The sequence below is a fragment of the Toxotes jaculatrix genome, chromosome 2 (genome assembly GCF_017976425.1).
Source record: "Toxotes jaculatrix isolate fToxJac2 chromosome 2, fToxJac2.pri, whole genome shotgun sequence".
NCBI lineage: Eukaryota > Metazoa > Chordata > Actinopteri > Toxotidae > Toxotes > Toxotes jaculatrix.
Genome location: NC_054395.1, coordinates 5,525,821 through 5,542,586, shown reverse-complemented (window position 1 = coordinate 5,542,586; position 16,766 = coordinate 5,525,821). Strand labels below are relative to the sequence as shown.

Sequence of the window (16,766 nt, the reverse complement as noted above, 5' to 3'; positions counted from 1 at the left end):
TAGAGCCAAGTTTTCCTTCCTGTTTGTGTCCAGGTATCATTGACAGCAGCATCATAGAGCAGAGGCAGGTTGTCGCGGTAACAGGAGATGGAACTAATGACGGACCAGCTTTGAAGAAGGCTGATGTGGGCTTTGCCATGGTAACCTGACATATTACTCACCATTAATGTTTATTTGGTGTTAACACCTGTGTGCAGCAGTAAAAATGGGATTCTCTCTTATCCCACCATGTTTTCAACAAATACAAAAAAATGTATTAATAACTTAAGATAACTAATACATTCAAGGATATTTCAGCAGGGGTTTTAATCTTATAAATAAATAAATAAATAACAGATATATTAAATAACTATGAATATGTTGTTTTTGTTTTGGAATAAAAGCTTTTTTTTGAATAGCGTGCATTTAATACTGGCCACAGCTCTTACTCACGCCAAGTGGTAGTGCTTGGAGGCAGGATAACACGATATTGAGACAGTAGCACTCCAAAATAATTTGGATGCTTGAATGCTTGCATGAATCATGTCATGAGTCTCTGTTTCTTCCTCACTCTGTCTCAATCTCTGTCAGGGTATTGCGGGGACAGACGTGGCTAAAGAGGCATCTGACATCATCCTGACGGATGACAACTTCAGCAGCATTGTCAAGGCGGTGATGTGGGGACGAAATGTCTACGATAGCATTTCCAAGTTCCTGCAGTTCCAGCTCACGGTCAATGTAGTGGCTGTCATAGTGGCCTTCACTGGGGCCTGCATCACTCAGGTAGACAGATCTATTAATAAACATACATGCTGACACACATGCATTCCTACACACACACACACAAACACACACACACACAACAGACACACAGACGTCACCTCTGTAAACATCACTCACCCTATATCTGCTAAGACAAAGCAACTATTAAAATGCTTTTTATGCATTTTTACACCAAGCTAATGTAAGCACAGACATACTGACACACATGGAAACACATTTACATCCACCTATGCAAGGAGTATCTATTTGCACATAACTATCTGTGTATGATTGTTATTAATAATATTTTTGCGCTATATTTTTATTGGAAAAGATTTTTAAATTAGAGCATTTACACAAAGGCAAATCTGCCCCTTTTCTGGGTCATTTTTCCTGCTCTAAAATAATCTCCTCCCCACCCAGGACACTATCAAACAAAACATAAAACGGACACATACTTGTATCTGACCCAACCTCATGCAAAGACACAAATACTGCTGTAAAATTAATGTGACAAATGTTAATTTTGATTAACTATAATGGAAATGAATATAGTCAGTATTGCACTCTGTAAAACAAAGCTTCTAACAAATACTGTAGCAAGTAGGTTGCTGCAGTATCATCAGTAATATGTAACATTTACTTCTTGCATCGCTGCCACCAAATGTGGTGCTGCCAGCCCACATAAAGTAACTGTTGTGTGGCTCTTCAAACCTTTAAAGCGAAAGTGAAAAAGTAGATCTATAGGTAGGAGTCCGTGCAAAAAGGGGCCATTTACTGATGCAATTATTAGTGAAACATAGACAAAAGACAGACTCTGAAAAATAGAATTTCAACAAAATCATTTAGAATTGAAAAAAAAAAACAACAGCTAAAACCTGCAGCCTCACAGCTGAACTGCCACCTAGTCTGTGCCAGAATTCACTCCTGTTTTACTATATCCCATAGAGTGTGCAGTGCTTTTTTTCTAGGATTCTGTATTTTGTTCAGATCGTAGTCTTAAGGAAAAGGTCAGTGCCTCCACTGAATCCTCTGGACAACAAATGTTAATGTTTGGAACGGACTCTTGTGAAAAGGGAGGGAAGCAGCCTTTTCACATCACCAGTTTCAGGGTTAGGGAAGTCAGACTCATCTGAACATGGTTCGTGACACAGGCCTCCGGTCGCAAATCTCTCTGCAGGACTCCCCTCTGAAGGCAGTGCAGATGCTGTGGGTGAATCTGATCATGGACACGTTTGCTTCTCTGGCCCTGGCCACCGAGCCCCCCACTGAGGCCCTGTTGCTACGGAAACCCTACGGCCGGAACAACCCGCTCATCTCACTGACCATGATGAAGAACATCCTGGGCCATGGAGTGTACCAGCTGGTCATCATCTTTACCCTGCTGTTCATAGGTGCGCACACACAGACACACACACACAGATGCAGAGACAACCAGGCATGCAATTTCATCTGAAATAACTGGCTTCAATCAATAGCTTTATTGTGGAATCAAAGGATGTTCAGGTTTTATTTCATCATACTTTCAACCAAAAGAAAAACAAGAAAAGAAAAAAATGGTACATTTGTTTTTTTAGCAGCTGCAGTGTTAAGAAGTTTATTTGTCCTGCAGCAGATCAAACACGCTTAGTAAACAACGCTGAAGCTTATTTTTCCTTTTTTCCACATCTCTCAACCCCTCTTCCTCTCCTAACCCTCCAGGCGAGCGCATGTTTAACATTGACAGTGGCCGTAACGCTCCACTCCACTCCCCTCCCTCTGAGCACTACACCATCATCTTCAACACCTTCGTCCTCATGCAGCTGTTTAACGAGATTAACGCCCGCAAGATCCACGGAGAGAGAAACGTCTTTGATGGCATATTTGCCAACCCCATCTTCTGTTCCATTGTTCTGGGGACATTTGCTGTGCAGGTAAGCTTAACCTTTAATGGTTTTCTCTGCTGTCTGGGAGAGAACATTTGGTCTTGAGTTTTTTGGATTAGTTTTTGGCATTTTGCCTTTAGTCTATACTGATGGTAGAGATACAGACAGGAAATGTGGAGGGAGAGAGAGAGAGAGAGAGAGAGAAGAATGACATAGCAAACGTCCCTGACTGGAATCAAACTGGGCACAGTGCAGTTCTGTTTTACAGTGAGCCTGAACCACTCGGCTGCTGAATGCCCCCTGAGTTGTGGTATCTGTAAATGAGATGTACTTAACTGGAACTGACTGGGCGTCTCGCTCAGCTGAAGTATATTAGACCCAAAAGCCAGTCCAGATTTTTTTCAGGTGGTGACTAAATGGCTCTCAGCATGTGGTGTGTTTATAGTGCTTTTGTTGTTTAATTTCAGAGGACTGAGTGAACAGAGTAATATAAATACCCCTAAAAAAGTCTGTCCACTTTGTCATCAGTTTTTTTTTGTTTACTTTCCAAACTTTTAGTCTTTAGACTCAAGTAACTTCACCGAGGACATTTATCAGACTTCACACAGTTCCCTCTGGAGACACTAAAGGCTTTATACAGTCTTTTCTCACACTTAGTAGTCCTCCAGACTACCTGAAAATACACTTTGATGTGTAAGATTGCTGCGATTCCATGTTAAGCGTGGCCGTAGTGAACCGTGTTGCACAATGACACTAATATGTGAGCATTGGTGGTTCAGTGGTAGAATTCTCGCCTGCCACGCGGGAGGCCCGGGTTCGATTCCCGGCCAATGCAGCATGTTTTTTTTGTTGTTGTTGTTGTTTTCGGCCGTGGTGCAGCAAATAAAGACTGTGGCCCTGGACTTCGAACCTTGGATCGGCCTGAGATCAGAGGGTCACACCTCCACCCCGCCTGCATGTGCATGCTTTGTGTGTGTGTTTTGTTCACTTGGTGTGGGTAAAATGCAGAGAGTAATTTCCCCAGTCTGCCCACTTTGTCCTCAGTTTTTAAAAAAACTTAGAAAAAACTTTTTTTTCCTTTTACCCAAACTTAACATTGTCATGCTGTGCAAACTTTTCTAATTTGTAACTTTTCTAATATATGTATGTTTATTACTAAGGTTGTAGATTGTAGTGGTGTTGAACTTGGCTGTGTTATATTGAGAGGTGTTTCTAGTATTTTGAAACACATTTCAATACAAGGCAGTCCAGCACAACACCACCATACCTCAACAGTAAACAGAGATGAATTAAAACTAAAAATTGACCATTACAACCAGTAATGTAGAGAAATCTTTACACATTGTTAAATTGCACTTTCACTGTTAATGAACATCTCAACAGTTTGGCAGAGGCGTGTAATTTTAAAACTGTAAGGTCAATTTTTTTGTTGTAAATGTCCATATGAGCTAAAAAAAAATTAACTATAACTATAGCAATTCAAGCTTGAATGTCTTCTACAGATGTGGATTAGTATAGAAAATGAATGTGATCATTTTTGGGCCTTCATGGCCTGTTTTTGCCTCTGTTGGCCGATTCTGCTCTGTAATACCAAGTCCAGATTTAAGATTTCAAACTTTACCAACCACAGGAGGGCTGTTTGTTCAACGGGCTTAAAGTGAATTTGCTTCACTGAGCAGGAAACTGTGAGTACACAAAAAACACAGACAAGCAAGCAATGACAGAGTGAGAGATGGAGAGAGAGGAAGAAGAAGGATATTTTCCAAAGCTCTTCAGTGCTCGGTCTTACTCTGGGGAGAAACAAGAGAAGAAAGAGAGCTGGAGGGGGATGGCAGTGATTTGGAGTGTGAGAGAGACAAAGAGACAGTTCACAGAAATTTCTGAAAAGAGGAGATGAGAGAGAGCTGAAGACTGGAGGCATCTTGAGAGAAGTGAAAGAGGGAAGGAGAGATAAGTAAGAAAGATGGATCTGTCCTCCCTGCAGAAAGATATTATTACTGTACTGTATGTGATACACTGTAGATTTATGACTGTGCAGTTCGGTGTCCAGATGATCGTGTCGCTCTGATGAGCCTTGTTCCTGGTGTAAATGATCATGTTGCTATTTAAGATTCTGTCGCTACATCCACTGAGGCGAGCAGACCTATAGGAACATGGTGTTACTGTGGTCCACATTTAAAGATGCAGACTGGAAATAGACCGCAAGGCTGGGACCCATTACTAATTCAGACTAGCTCTGTAAATTCACTTACTGTACTGTTTTACACACAGTGACATAAGCTGGAGTGGAATGATTGCTCTGATTGATGTGACTGATGTGACTGAGGCCATGTGTTCCCAGTTCAGATTGGCTCTGAATTCACTTTAAGGCATTACAGTAACACCACAGTATAACACAATTTTTGCTGTATTTCCGGGTAAATAGATTAAGTCAGTATGAGAAGGGCTCTGGAGAGTGATCCTAATCTTTATGTCTAAAATTCTTTGTAAAACGAGGACATCAAGCTTCATATAAAGCAGCAGAAAGTAACTTTGATCAAAGTGTAATTTTTTTGCACTGTTATAACATTGTTTGTCTCACCATGGACAGCTCAGAATCAAAGTCAGTCCAATCACATGTGAGGCAGCAGAACAAGAGAGATTTTTTTCTTCCACACGTTCTTCTCCCTTGTCAAAACGTGGCGCCTACATTACCCACAATGCAACATGACCCCCGACAGCTTCATAGGTCTTTTTTTTTTCACTTTCCAAACTTTCAGTCTTCAGACTCAACTTCACCGAGGACATTTATCAGACTTCACACAGTTCCCTCTGGAGACGCTAAAGGCTTTATACAGTCTTTTCTCACACTTAGTAGTCCTCCAGACTACCTGGAAATACACTTTGATCTGTAAGATCGCTGCGAGTCCAACTTAAGCGTGACCGTAGTGAACCGTGTTGCATGATAAAGTTAATATGTGAGCATTGGTGGTTCAGTGGTAGAATTCTCGCCTGCCACGCGGGAGGCCCGGGTTCGATTCCCGGCCAATGCAGCACGTTTTTTTTCGGCCGTGGCGCAGCAAATGCAGACTAAGCAAATAAAGCCCTGGACTACGGACCTCGGACCGGCCTCAGATCGGAGGGTCGCTGCCCGCATGTGCATTATTTGTGTGTGTGTTTTGTTTAGCTGGTGTGGGTAAAATGCAGCGAGTAATTTCCCCAGGAATAAACCTACAATCTATCAGGAATCTGTTTATTTGTTTTCTTTTTCATTGTTCTTCTTTCAGACTCACCTGATTTTTTGTATTTAATAATTATTCCTCTTTATTCACTTGTTATAGATGTAGTTATACCAGGTAACTTTTGAAAGCACAAACCACACACTGTTCTTTGTTCTAATCTTACAAATGGAAAGCTGAATTCATTAGCAATAAAACTTAGCAGGTTTGGTATGACTGCTAGCTGAAGGAGATTAATGTTAGTGACCCGATGTTAGTAAAGTCAAATTGTGAAAGGACAGGCATTACAGGTTAGGTAGACCTCATTATTAAATTATATAAATTAAATACAATACGCAAAGAACTGTCCACGTGTCTTATTGCACATCTTGGTTGATTTTTTAGAGGCAGCAAGGACTATAGTACTAATGTCACCTTGTATTTCCCACTTGAAATTGTGACAGATCAGAAGAGGTGTTGACTGTTGACGTGTCCTGCTGTGTATTTTTTTTTACTGCGTGGCTGGTGCACAGCAGAGACGGTGCAGTGCTGGTTCCTCCCTTGACACTGTGTTTTCAGGTGTGACTGTAATGACACCCGTCCCTGTGTTTCTGCTGCAGATCGTGATCGTGCAGTGGGGAGGGAAGCCCTTCAGCTGCGCCCCTCTCAACGTGGAGCAGTGGCTCTGGTGTCTTTTCGTGGGAGTTGGAGAGCTGCTCTGGGGGCAGGTAAGCAGCTCTTCAGCCTACTGAGTCAAACCACACTGAGCAAGTGTAGGCTGGCAGGCCTGGTTTACCTAGAGTTCCCCCTGAGGTGAGGCAAAGGAAGCATTTTTAGATACCACTTCTGCTCCATTCTGTGCTGAAAGTGACAGTTCAGATAATGTGTTTTTATCTGATCCATTGTTGGTTGGAAAAGCTCACAGCTGGTCCTTTTAACACCGTACAAGTGTATTCTTGTCAGATGACAATGTCACAAACCTGGCTTCCAGGTGATCGCCACAGTGCCGACAGAGCGGCTGCCATGCCTGAAGGAGGCAGGGCTGGGCCTGGAGCCCGGGGAGGAGGAAGGGGAGGAGCTGGCCGAGGACGAGGAGGAGATCGACTGCGCCGAGAGAGAGCTGCGCCGCGGGCAGATCCTCTGGTTCAGAGGCCTCAACCGGATCCAGACCCAGGTACTGCTTGACTGGACCTCCAAAGCAAATCATAACCATAACTCTTTCACAGGGATACACACACCCACACAGATATCAGACACAACATCACCTCAGCCAGAAGCTACACGTGGTCATGACACGCAAGCAGTTTGTTAAAGATGAATAACGGACAGATGTGAAAAGAACGATGAAAACAGGATTCATGAAGGACAAAGATCTTATCACTGTTTGTATCACAAAGAACATAAGAATCTGAATGTGTCTAATGTTTGCTCTTTTTTAACCTTTATGATAAAATGCAGATTATTTGTGGGGGGCGGGGCTTGTCTAGTATCATTGCCTAAATAAACTGCCAGTATCATGTCCTTTACAAACTAACATGAGAGACTTTTGGAAAGAAAGAAAGAAAGAAAGAACTCTTTTAAGAGATTATTGACCGATTATTGCATTATTGACTTTTCTTTGACAGATTCACGATTTTAGCAAAGTATAAACACTGTATGTCAATTGTTCTTCCTCTTCAAAAGTCAGTCTCTCTCATCTCGTCTGTGCTGTTCTTCTGACTTGTGCCAAACATAATGACTCCAGTTTTTTCTCTCCAACACAGCTAACCTTTCTGTTCTGGGTTCTCTAACTTGGAAGTGGTATTTTGCACACTTATAAACATCATGAGAAGAGGATAAATGCTCTGATTGCACGTGTGTGTGTGTGCGTGTCGCTGCAGCGGCACTTGTGTGTATGAGTGTTTACACACTGTGTACAGCCTATTGCAGAGTAGACAAGCTATTGACTTGCTTGATTACTTAAACGGATGGATTGTCACACTGCTTTGTGTGAGAATGGACAGTAAGACAGCAAAACAGCATGGACATGAACAACAATCTGTTAAAAGCCTCCTAAGCAGTGTTAGAGAGCCAGTCCAGACTCTCTGCTTAAGTGCCTGTCTTTGCGTAAAGTGGTCAGTTTTTTATTAAGGGCGCTTTGTCTGAGTGTGCAGACAAGAAGTACACACGCAAGCACACACACAGCCTTGCATACACACACAGTCATCATCTTTAATCTTGTTTATCAGTTACATTCAGAAAGCAGTTGTGATGCATATCACGGATGCACATTTGCCAACAAAAGGAATCAAAAATGCTGTTTCTGTCATTTTTGCTGTGACAGAAAATATATTAAAGGGATCACAACACACACACACACACGCACTCAGACCGGCCTTTCCTGCCCTCACTGAGTGCTGCTGTTTTGTCTCTGTCCTGCAGATGGAGGTAGTGAGCACGTTCAAGCGAAGCGGTTCGTTTCAGGGAGCGGTGAGACGGCGCTCCTCCGTGCTCAGTCAGCTCCACGACGTAAACACTATCTCTACCCCCTCTCACGTAGCTCTCTCCACCGCAACAGCCAATACCAGCCCAGCCCCTGGGAGTGAGTCCGCCGAACGCATGTACACACATGCACAAACACACACACACATATACCTGCAGACACACTTGCAGTCACCTTCTCTCTCTCACACACCCATTCATGACACAAACACACACTCTGCTGCACGGCACGTGGACTGCAGTATTTTTACTCTCTATGGTTGTGTCCCCTCCGGCTCGCTCGCTGCTCGTGTGTGTGCAATGTCTCCTCTCTTCTTTTCTCTTATTCTCCCCTTCAAACAGCACCCAGTCCCGACCGGCTGTGTAGTTCTGGTCTGATCTGGTCTGATCCAAATACAGTCCCGGTCCCAGTCCAGAATCTGTTTTGTTGTTGAGTGTTGGTCGGTGCAGGAGGCAGCTTGCTGTTCTCTCTCTCGCTCTCTGTTTGAGGTGTCCTGACAGAAATGGAACAGCGCTGTTTATAAAGAAAGAAAGTGACTCAGGTTTAAAACAACAAAAAGGAGAAGTCTCGGCTCTGAAGCAGTTTGATTTACTCTGACAAGTTAAGGACGCATCCTAAAGTTCAGAGAGCAAGTGGCAACTCCTCCTGCACCATGTGTTACTTCCTGTCTGTGAATGAGGTCAAGCGTGGTTACTGTGGTCGGCCCCGGCTGTAAACGTCTCTAATCTGAAAGAGTGGTGTCATTTCTTTTCTCTAAAAACCAAGAGAATCTAGCATTGCTCTAACAATTCTGTGATTCTGATTATACTGTAGAAAATGCTGCGACTAGTTTCACTGCCGTAGAATTCATACTCATTACCAAATGGCTTTCATACGGCTTCTGCAATCCTCTAAACTGTAAACCTTCGAGTATAAAAGCCCCATAACACACTGCTGTTTCCAAGACTTTGGTCCAAAAAAAAGTTTTCTCCTCTTCTACTGCTCTTGCTTTCTCCCTCCTCCTTCTGTTCCTCTCACTTATGTTCGGTGCTGCAATTGTTGTCAACTGGTTATTTCTGTAACAGTATTTCCAGCTCCGACGTCACAAGTTTGGCCCCCTGATGTCTCCAAAAAGTCCTGTTTTTTCTCTCTGTCCAGTCTGTTTTTTTTCCTCTCTCTCTCCATCACAGTTCTCTCCTCTTTCTTCTATATTTACGAGAAATTGCAGGTTCCCCGTTCGCAGAAAGATTCTTGGAAATGTGTTCTAATTGTTCTTCATAAGTAGAGTTGTTCTTCTGTAGAAGTATTTAGATTTTACCAGATCTAAATACAGGCTCTTGTGTAGCACACTGATAAGATTTCTTTAGTAGGTTTCTCTTCATTTTTTCTATTTTTCTTTTTTGTATCTTAATTTGTCCTTTACCTCATCCCTTTTTGTCATCCTTCCATCTCCTTACTAGAGTAGCGTCCACCCCTCATGTTTTCTCTTGATTTCTTTGTATGTCAGTTCTGCGGGTGCCTGTTTGCAAGTGTGTTTACGTGTGTGCATTTGCTGACATATCCGAGAGCCGTAGTTTGACTTCTGTGTGTTTCTCTGTAAGTGTGTGGGTGTTTGCGCCTGTGCTTGGACGCCTGTGTAGGAGTGTGTGTGTGCATGCATGCGTGCGGTTGTGCTTGTCTCTTCATTTGATTGTCTTCATCTGTCTTCTCAGTTGCTTCTCCTTACCTTCCTTGCTCCCTTCCGTCCATCCTTCCCTCCTCCCATTCCATGCTGCCCTCCACCCCACGTTGCTCCATCACCTTTAGGTGTAGATACAGAGAGACGCTGCTGACACCTCACTGTTGTGATCATTCTGCACAGACACTAGGAGTTACCAGAAAGCACATGCTTCTCTCCATCACTTTATAATATGTAATAAAATGTATTAACATCATTATTCAGAGCTGGACACTGCTGCAAGATTGGCTGCCTGATAGAAAAGACTAAGGTAATATGACAAAGGTGTGGAAGGTCAAAGTGGAAGCAGGGTTCACATCCCACCACTGTGAGCTCATTGCTTGCTTTTTCAATTCTTTTTCCTTCATTCAAAGAGCTTGTTGGGTTCAGATCTAAACTCAGCAGCAGTATGACACGCACTTGCATTGTGAAGTCATCTTCTTGTTCCTGATGAGGAACTGAACTGGGACAAGGAGGGAATGTGAATGAGCAAGCATAAAGTTTAAGTTTAATGTGACCCAGGTTTGCCTCTCACAATCACTTCCTGTTGTACAGAGGCAGCCCGTGGTCAGGCCGTGTTTACTTTAGCTTTCAGGATGGGGTTTACATAAAAAGCAGAATCCAGATAGTGTTAAATTTCTAACCACAGAAAAGTGTGATTGGACTTGATTGGACTTAAAGGATATGTCTGGTGATATTCTGTAGTTTTGCTCTTAGCTCTGTGAAGCTGTACTTAAACACAGCAGTGCTTTGAGCTAAATGCTAATGCAGCACGCTCACAATCAAAATGCTAAAATGCTTATATTTAGCAGGTTAATGTTTACCATGTTCAGGATAACATTTTCTAAGTAGCGCTAATAGCTAGCTGAGGCTGACGAGAATGTCATTAGTTCTGGTTTTTGATAAAAGTCACCAAATTTATTAAAACTCATCCAGTGGAGGACATGAGTGTCTGTACCAAATGCCATGTCAGTCCATCCACTATTTGTTGAGATATCTCAGTCGTTTCAAAGTCAGCCATGCCACTGGCATAGCTAGAAACACATCAGTGAGTCACACTGTTGCACTGGATGACATGTTCCTTCATTACCATGAACACACACAGTAGTTTATTTTGACTTAGTCCTACAGACACCCCCCCCCCCCCCCCCCCCACACTACAAATGATGTGCCTATGCGTTATCAGTACAGACTGACCTCTACCCCTGCACCGCTGCTCGCCCACAGTTAGCTTCAGGGTCATTACTGTACTCCACTACCCAGCGTTCTTTGCTAAGCAACTCCAGCACTCATACTTGGCTCTGTGCCCCGTTGCAGATGTGTGTAAGTCCTGATGTCGACACCGTCACCTCCTTGACTTTTATACTTTTACAGCCAAATCTGTCATCACTGGGTAAGAAAAGGGTCCAGGGATACCTGAGAGAAGCCTTTAAAAGATTAAACAGAGAAATTAAAATGATATAATTTTAGTTCCATGCTTTCATCCACCTGAGCTGTGCTGGACCTTAGTGATCCCTCTGGATCTAGAACCGATCTATGGATCCAGTTTGTTTTCATTTCAGACGGGTCTAGTTTGAATATGACAGTGTACTTTGGTCAGGGGAATAAGGGGGACTTGTCTTTGCTAAAGTTTTTTCGTAATCCAAAAGAAGATTTCACTTTTTGGGGTGTGAGTAGGAGACATGAGGAGGGTATGCACTGAACTGAGGAAGGGTTGCTGAGGTGCTGCCATGGATTAGAGCTCAGTCATCACATATCAGAGGGTGGGTGCTTCTCAGAGGTGGGACGCACGGTGAGAAATGGGAGCCATTAACCAATCATCTACCTCACAGCTTCTCCCTGTATTTATGTTGCAGTTTCTTCTCATCAGCAGTTGTTTTGCACACAGCAGCCTCTCTACCTTCCAGCTCCTATTTCCTTCTCGTACTTTAACCGTCATTGTTTTTCCATCAAGCACTGCTGAAAGAGCCGACAGGGAGAGAGGGAAAGAGAAAGAAAGTGGGTGAGAGAAATCAGTAACACAGCAGTGCCCTGGCCTCCTGGCCTCTCTGGTCACACTGTGGGCGTCATATACTCGAAAGTTTACTCTTTTCATGGAGACAAAATGAAAACAAACCAAGCGCTGACGAAGTGAGAAAGTAACATTCTGAAACCTTCTCAGTCTGCATGAGGTGTTTTTCTACTGTCTGACAGGCTCTTTGGAAAAACAGATAAGCACTGAACCTACTGCTTGACCGTCTCTGTCTGTCTGTCTGTCTGTTTGTCTGTCTGTCTGTCTGTCAGTCTATCATATATGCCAGAGTCATATATAGAGACTCCTCCTCGTTTGGCCGACTGCAGCACTGATCTCCATTCAGCTGCCTGACCATCCACCTCTCATAATCACAGTTTGGACTCCAGTCGGTGTTGCAGTCGACACTCAAAGCTTCTTCTCTGTTGATCTCATTTGGCCAAACTGTCTCTATGTAGGGCTCTGCCTGCCTGTGCCTGTCAGTATATTTGCATTGAACTGTCTGTTTCTTTTGAGCTCATGCTGCTTCTTTTCCTCTGTTTGGGCTTGGGGGAAGGGTGCATGGACCAACTGCCATGGCAAAGGAATGTGTTTACGCACACATACACCATATACTGCATAATGCACCTTGAAGTACTCTCATGGACCTCACTCTGATGTGTGTGTGCGTGTGTGTGTGTGTGTGAGAGAGAGAAACAGAAAGGGAGTGTAAGTGACAAAGATCTGATTCAGCATGACCTGGCTGCCTCTCTATGTGTGACAGGGCTGACGCCTGAGCTTTGCTCCGGCCTTTGAACCAATCACCTTCTGTTTCTAGTAATCTAACCAATCACACACTGTTCTAACCTGCTGATTCTCTGTGATGTCACCTTTCTGTTTTGCAAGACTTGTTTTGTTTAATATCCTGCAGCAACTTCATCATCAGCATCATCATCATTTCAATCACTCTGCTCTCCTCACTGCTGCATGGCCGCAGTACATTTTGCACACATGCGTGTGTGTGTGTGTGTGTGTGTGTGTGTGAGTGAGTGAGTGAGTGAGTGAGTGAGTGAGTGTGTGCGCGGAGAGATGCTGACTGACTAACTCACTGTCTGGCTGTCAATGTGTTTGCGTGTATGAAGCAGCTCTCTTTAACAAGCAGCCCTCATGATTGACAACAGTCCGATGCATGCAGACGTCAGCCTCCAAGCTGCACGATGTGGAAACAACTCAACTGTTGGTTCAGTCAGTTAAACTGCTGCTGCATGCATGTTTGTGTGTTTGTGTGTTTGTGTGTGTGTGGTCACTGCTATAGGTTCTTGCCAAATTCTTATTTTATTGTACATGAAACTAACACACTCACCATTCCTGCTTCTTCTCCATTTGTGCCTAACACCCCTCATCTGTGTGTGTGTGTGTGTGTGTGTGTGTGCATGCATGTGATCCAATATGCTGAGGTACGAGTGTTTTCCCCACACATACTGTTTCACCACCCCCCCCCAACACTCGTATATATATATACACACACACACACACACACACACACACACACACACACACACACCCCATGTGTGTATGAAGTGAAGTGTCTGCAGCTTCTGTGGTCTTTGTGATGGTGGCTACTGAAGGCTCTCGTCCTGTGAGGTTTGATTGGAGTGTGAGAACTGACAGAAACATGTCATCAGTCAACTCATTTTCAAACACTTTGGGTTGTTTTTTTTGTTTTTTTTTACTTATGTCTGTTGGAGACATACAGGGTCAGGTGGACTCTGTTGAAACTGAATTAGTCAAGATATTTGTGCTCCCAAGTTTGATTACAACTTGAGATATGAGTTTGGTAACTTGAAATGGAATCATGTCCTCTACACAAAATAAGTGCAGCGAAAAGTTGAGGTTGCAGATACACTATCCTTTAAATTAGGTGATTGTTCCAAACTCATGTCAAGATGTCCTGTCTGAACAGGACCACTTGTTAACTGTCACGTACGAGAAATTTGAAAAATGAAAAATCATTGGCCCACCTTGTGCTTTTATCACATGATCCCTATGGTGACGGATACAAGATTTATGTTGTTTGTGTTTCAGAACTTTCCCTCTTTGGTATTTAGATTTGCCAGTTATGTGAAGAAATAGTTTTACCTTTTGAGAAATGCACCTATTTGCTTCCATGTTGGGAGTTATATGTCAGCCAGTTTAGCTTAGCTTTAGCACAAAGTGGAAGTGGGGAGAAACAGCTAAGCTGGCTCTTTCTAAAGATAATAAAATCCACTTACCAGCACCTCCAAAGTTCAAGTTACACTCAAAAATTAGTCGTTTGTTGAGCGTGTTGTCTGACCACGTCAGAAGTCAGACGTGTTTGTACCGAATCCGAACAACTGAGGAAGGGAAGACGGGAAAGGAAGAGAAGGGGAGACGCGATATTTAAAGACACTGGTAACAGAACATAATCATAATGTCTCACTCGGTGGTTCACATGAAAAGTGACAGAAATAGTTGTAAAACAAATGAAACCCTGCTTACTTTCTCACCTCTGCACAGCTGGCCAATCACTGTGTGCAAGGGTGTTTCCAGAGCTGTTGGACCATCCAACAGCAGTTCTCACAGAGTCTACTGGTGCTTTAAAGTGCACTAATTTACATCAACAACTTTCAGTTTCTCTACAGATTAAATCAAGGAAAGACCACTTTTTACTTACTGACCTTTAAAGGTGCTGGTAGGCAGATTTTGTAACTTTGGGACAGAGTGAGGCTAGCCTCCGTTTACAATCTTTATGCTAAGCTAAGCTAACTGGCTGCTGGCTGTAGCTTCATATTTAGCACACTGAAATGAGATTGGTATCAGTCCTCTCATCTAACCCTCAGCAAAAAAAAGGATTTAAACATATTTCCCAGATGTTAAAATACTCCTTTAACTTCGTCTCCAAAAGACTGTTGCTCCTTGTCCGTGAGCATTTTGGTTCAATCCAGCCAAAACGAATATTTTCAGCTCTTACAACAGCTCTCAGTCAAAGAAAGGTTTACACAAGATAAACCGAAACACGTGAGAAATTAGATGTTATCTTGTGTGAACTGACTGTAGCCACCTGGTCCTGAGTGTGTCTAGAATGTCTGTCTGTCACTCTGTTTGTCTGCTGGAGGACACAAGTCCGTCTGTCTCTGGGTTTCCCTCGTCTCTTTTTCCCCTTTCTTATGTCTGACTTTGTTTTCTCTCTTTCCTGTGGTCTCTATCTCTTTTCCTTCTTCCTATTGGCAGATGCGAGTGGTGAAAGCATTCCGTAGTTCGCTGTATGAGGGCCGGGAGAAACCGGAATCCCGCAACTCCATCCACAACTTCATGGCCCACCCGGAGTTCCTCATCAATGACCTCATCCATAACATTCCGCTGATCGACGACACTGACGTGGACGACGAATCAGAGCTCAGCAGATACCAGCACCTGCACCCGGCCCTCCGCAAGCCGCCGCCCCCACCCACCCAGCCCCAGCCCTCGGCCCGCACCCGCCCCACCCGCCCTTATCGCCAGTATAGCCTCCCGGTGACCCCGTGCAACCGAAACAACAACAACAATAGCAGCAGCAGCAGCATCAGTTCAGTGGTCCCCCACGGCAACAACAACAGCACCAATGCAGTTACTCCCAGCAACCGGAGCCCCCACCACCACCACCAACACCACCATAACCACCATGGCAGGGACAGGCTGGTGAAACCCTCTGCCCCTCACCTGGCCCACCTCTACTGCGTGGAGACCTCGTTATAACTGAGCTGAATGTGGGTCGGGGGAGAGAGGAGAAGGGGAACGGAGTCTTGGGTAGGGGGAGGAAAGGGGAGCGGAAGAGAGGGCTGAGGACACACACATGACATTTTCATCCAATGTCCTTTACAACAAGCTAAAAGGAGGGAGTGAAGGACGAGGGAGGCACAGGAGGGAGTGGACAATGGCCGGAGACTTCTGCTCGCAACTCCCTGAGAACACTGCGACTTTCCCTCCCTTCGCCCTTGCTCCGGCTCTCTTAGTCTGACCCCTTGACACAACAACCCCCTCACCCCCTCCCCACCCCTCTCCGCCCTCGAACCCACCGCCACTGTCCGTCACCCTGCCTGACCTCATGCACACTCGTCACACATACGCACAGATCTGCTCTTGCTGCGTTGTCCTGAGGGACGGTGGGTCGGGGAGGGTGGGGGGACGGACATCCAAAAAAAAAAAAAGAAAAAAAAAACGACATCCCTCAACGCTTCAGCAGAACAGGGCCATGTGGCAATGGGGGCTGACTCACTCTGTTTCTATTGGTGTTCATCATTAGTGTTGTTATCATTACCCACCTACCTACCTGCCATGGCACCACTGTCACCTCCACCATCGTTTATCTGGTTAGAATCTGCAGCCGCTTTAAAATCACTACTTTGCTTGCGATATAAGTAAAAGGCTTGTTAAAGCTTTAACTAGACTTCAGTCATTTTCATCCTCTTATTCCTTTATTTCTCAGCATAATGGTGCTCATTCATTTCTTTCTTTTACATTGCTTGATTTATTTTCTCCCTCTAAAGGTTTTACATTGAGCTTTTTCTTTTTTTTAAATCTTCTTTTCTTTCATTCCTCTCTCTCTTTCTGTGTGTATGTGTATTGTCTCGTCTCTTCTGAAAAAAAAAAAGAACAAAAACAGAAATGGCAAACTAAGATCCTGTTCATTTAAACCTAATAGTAAATAGAAAGGCTGCAAAAACAACTAAAGGAGGGGAGAAATAAATATATATACATATATGTATATATATAATTTGAATGTTTGGGAAGCGAC

The 16,766-nt window shown here is 43.8% G+C and overlaps 1 protein-coding gene and 2 non-coding genes across 9 annotated transcripts in view; all 3 read left to right on the top strand.

Annotated features, from left to right (window-relative positions):
- The window catches only part of atp2b3b (ATPase plasma membrane Ca2+ transporting 3b), a 35,385-nt gene extending 19,307 nt beyond the window's left edge, over positions 1-16,078 (top strand). For 5 of the 7 annotated variants that reach the window (XM_041048912.1, XM_041048903.1, XM_041048938.1 and 2 more), the window contains 7 exons: positions 34-140; positions 571-762; positions 1,922-2,135; positions 2,443-2,654; positions 6,424-6,531; positions 6,795-6,977; positions 15,224-16,078. In XM_041048912.1, coding sequence (XP_040904846.1) covers positions 34-140; positions 571-762; positions 1,922-2,135; positions 2,443-2,654; positions 6,424-6,531; positions 6,795-6,977; positions 15,224-15,727 — 1,520 coding nt within the window. In that variant the 3' untranslated portion in view covers positions 15,728-16,078. Of the gene's footprint in view, positions 1-33; positions 141-570; positions 763-1,921; positions 2,136-2,442; positions 2,655-6,423; positions 6,532-6,794; positions 6,978-8,224; positions 8,339-15,223 lie in introns of all 7 variants that reach the window. The other 2 variants (XM_041048891.1, XM_041048898.1) reach the window with 2 other exon arrangements.
- Positions 3,371-3,441, top strand: trnag-gcc. The gene has a single exon. It is a non-coding gene; the product is annotated as a tRNA-Gly (tRNA).
- Positions 5,568-5,638, top strand: trnag-gcc. The gene has a single exon. It is a non-coding gene; the product is annotated as a tRNA-Gly (tRNA).
- Positions 16,079-16,766: the final 688 nt, after the last annotated feature.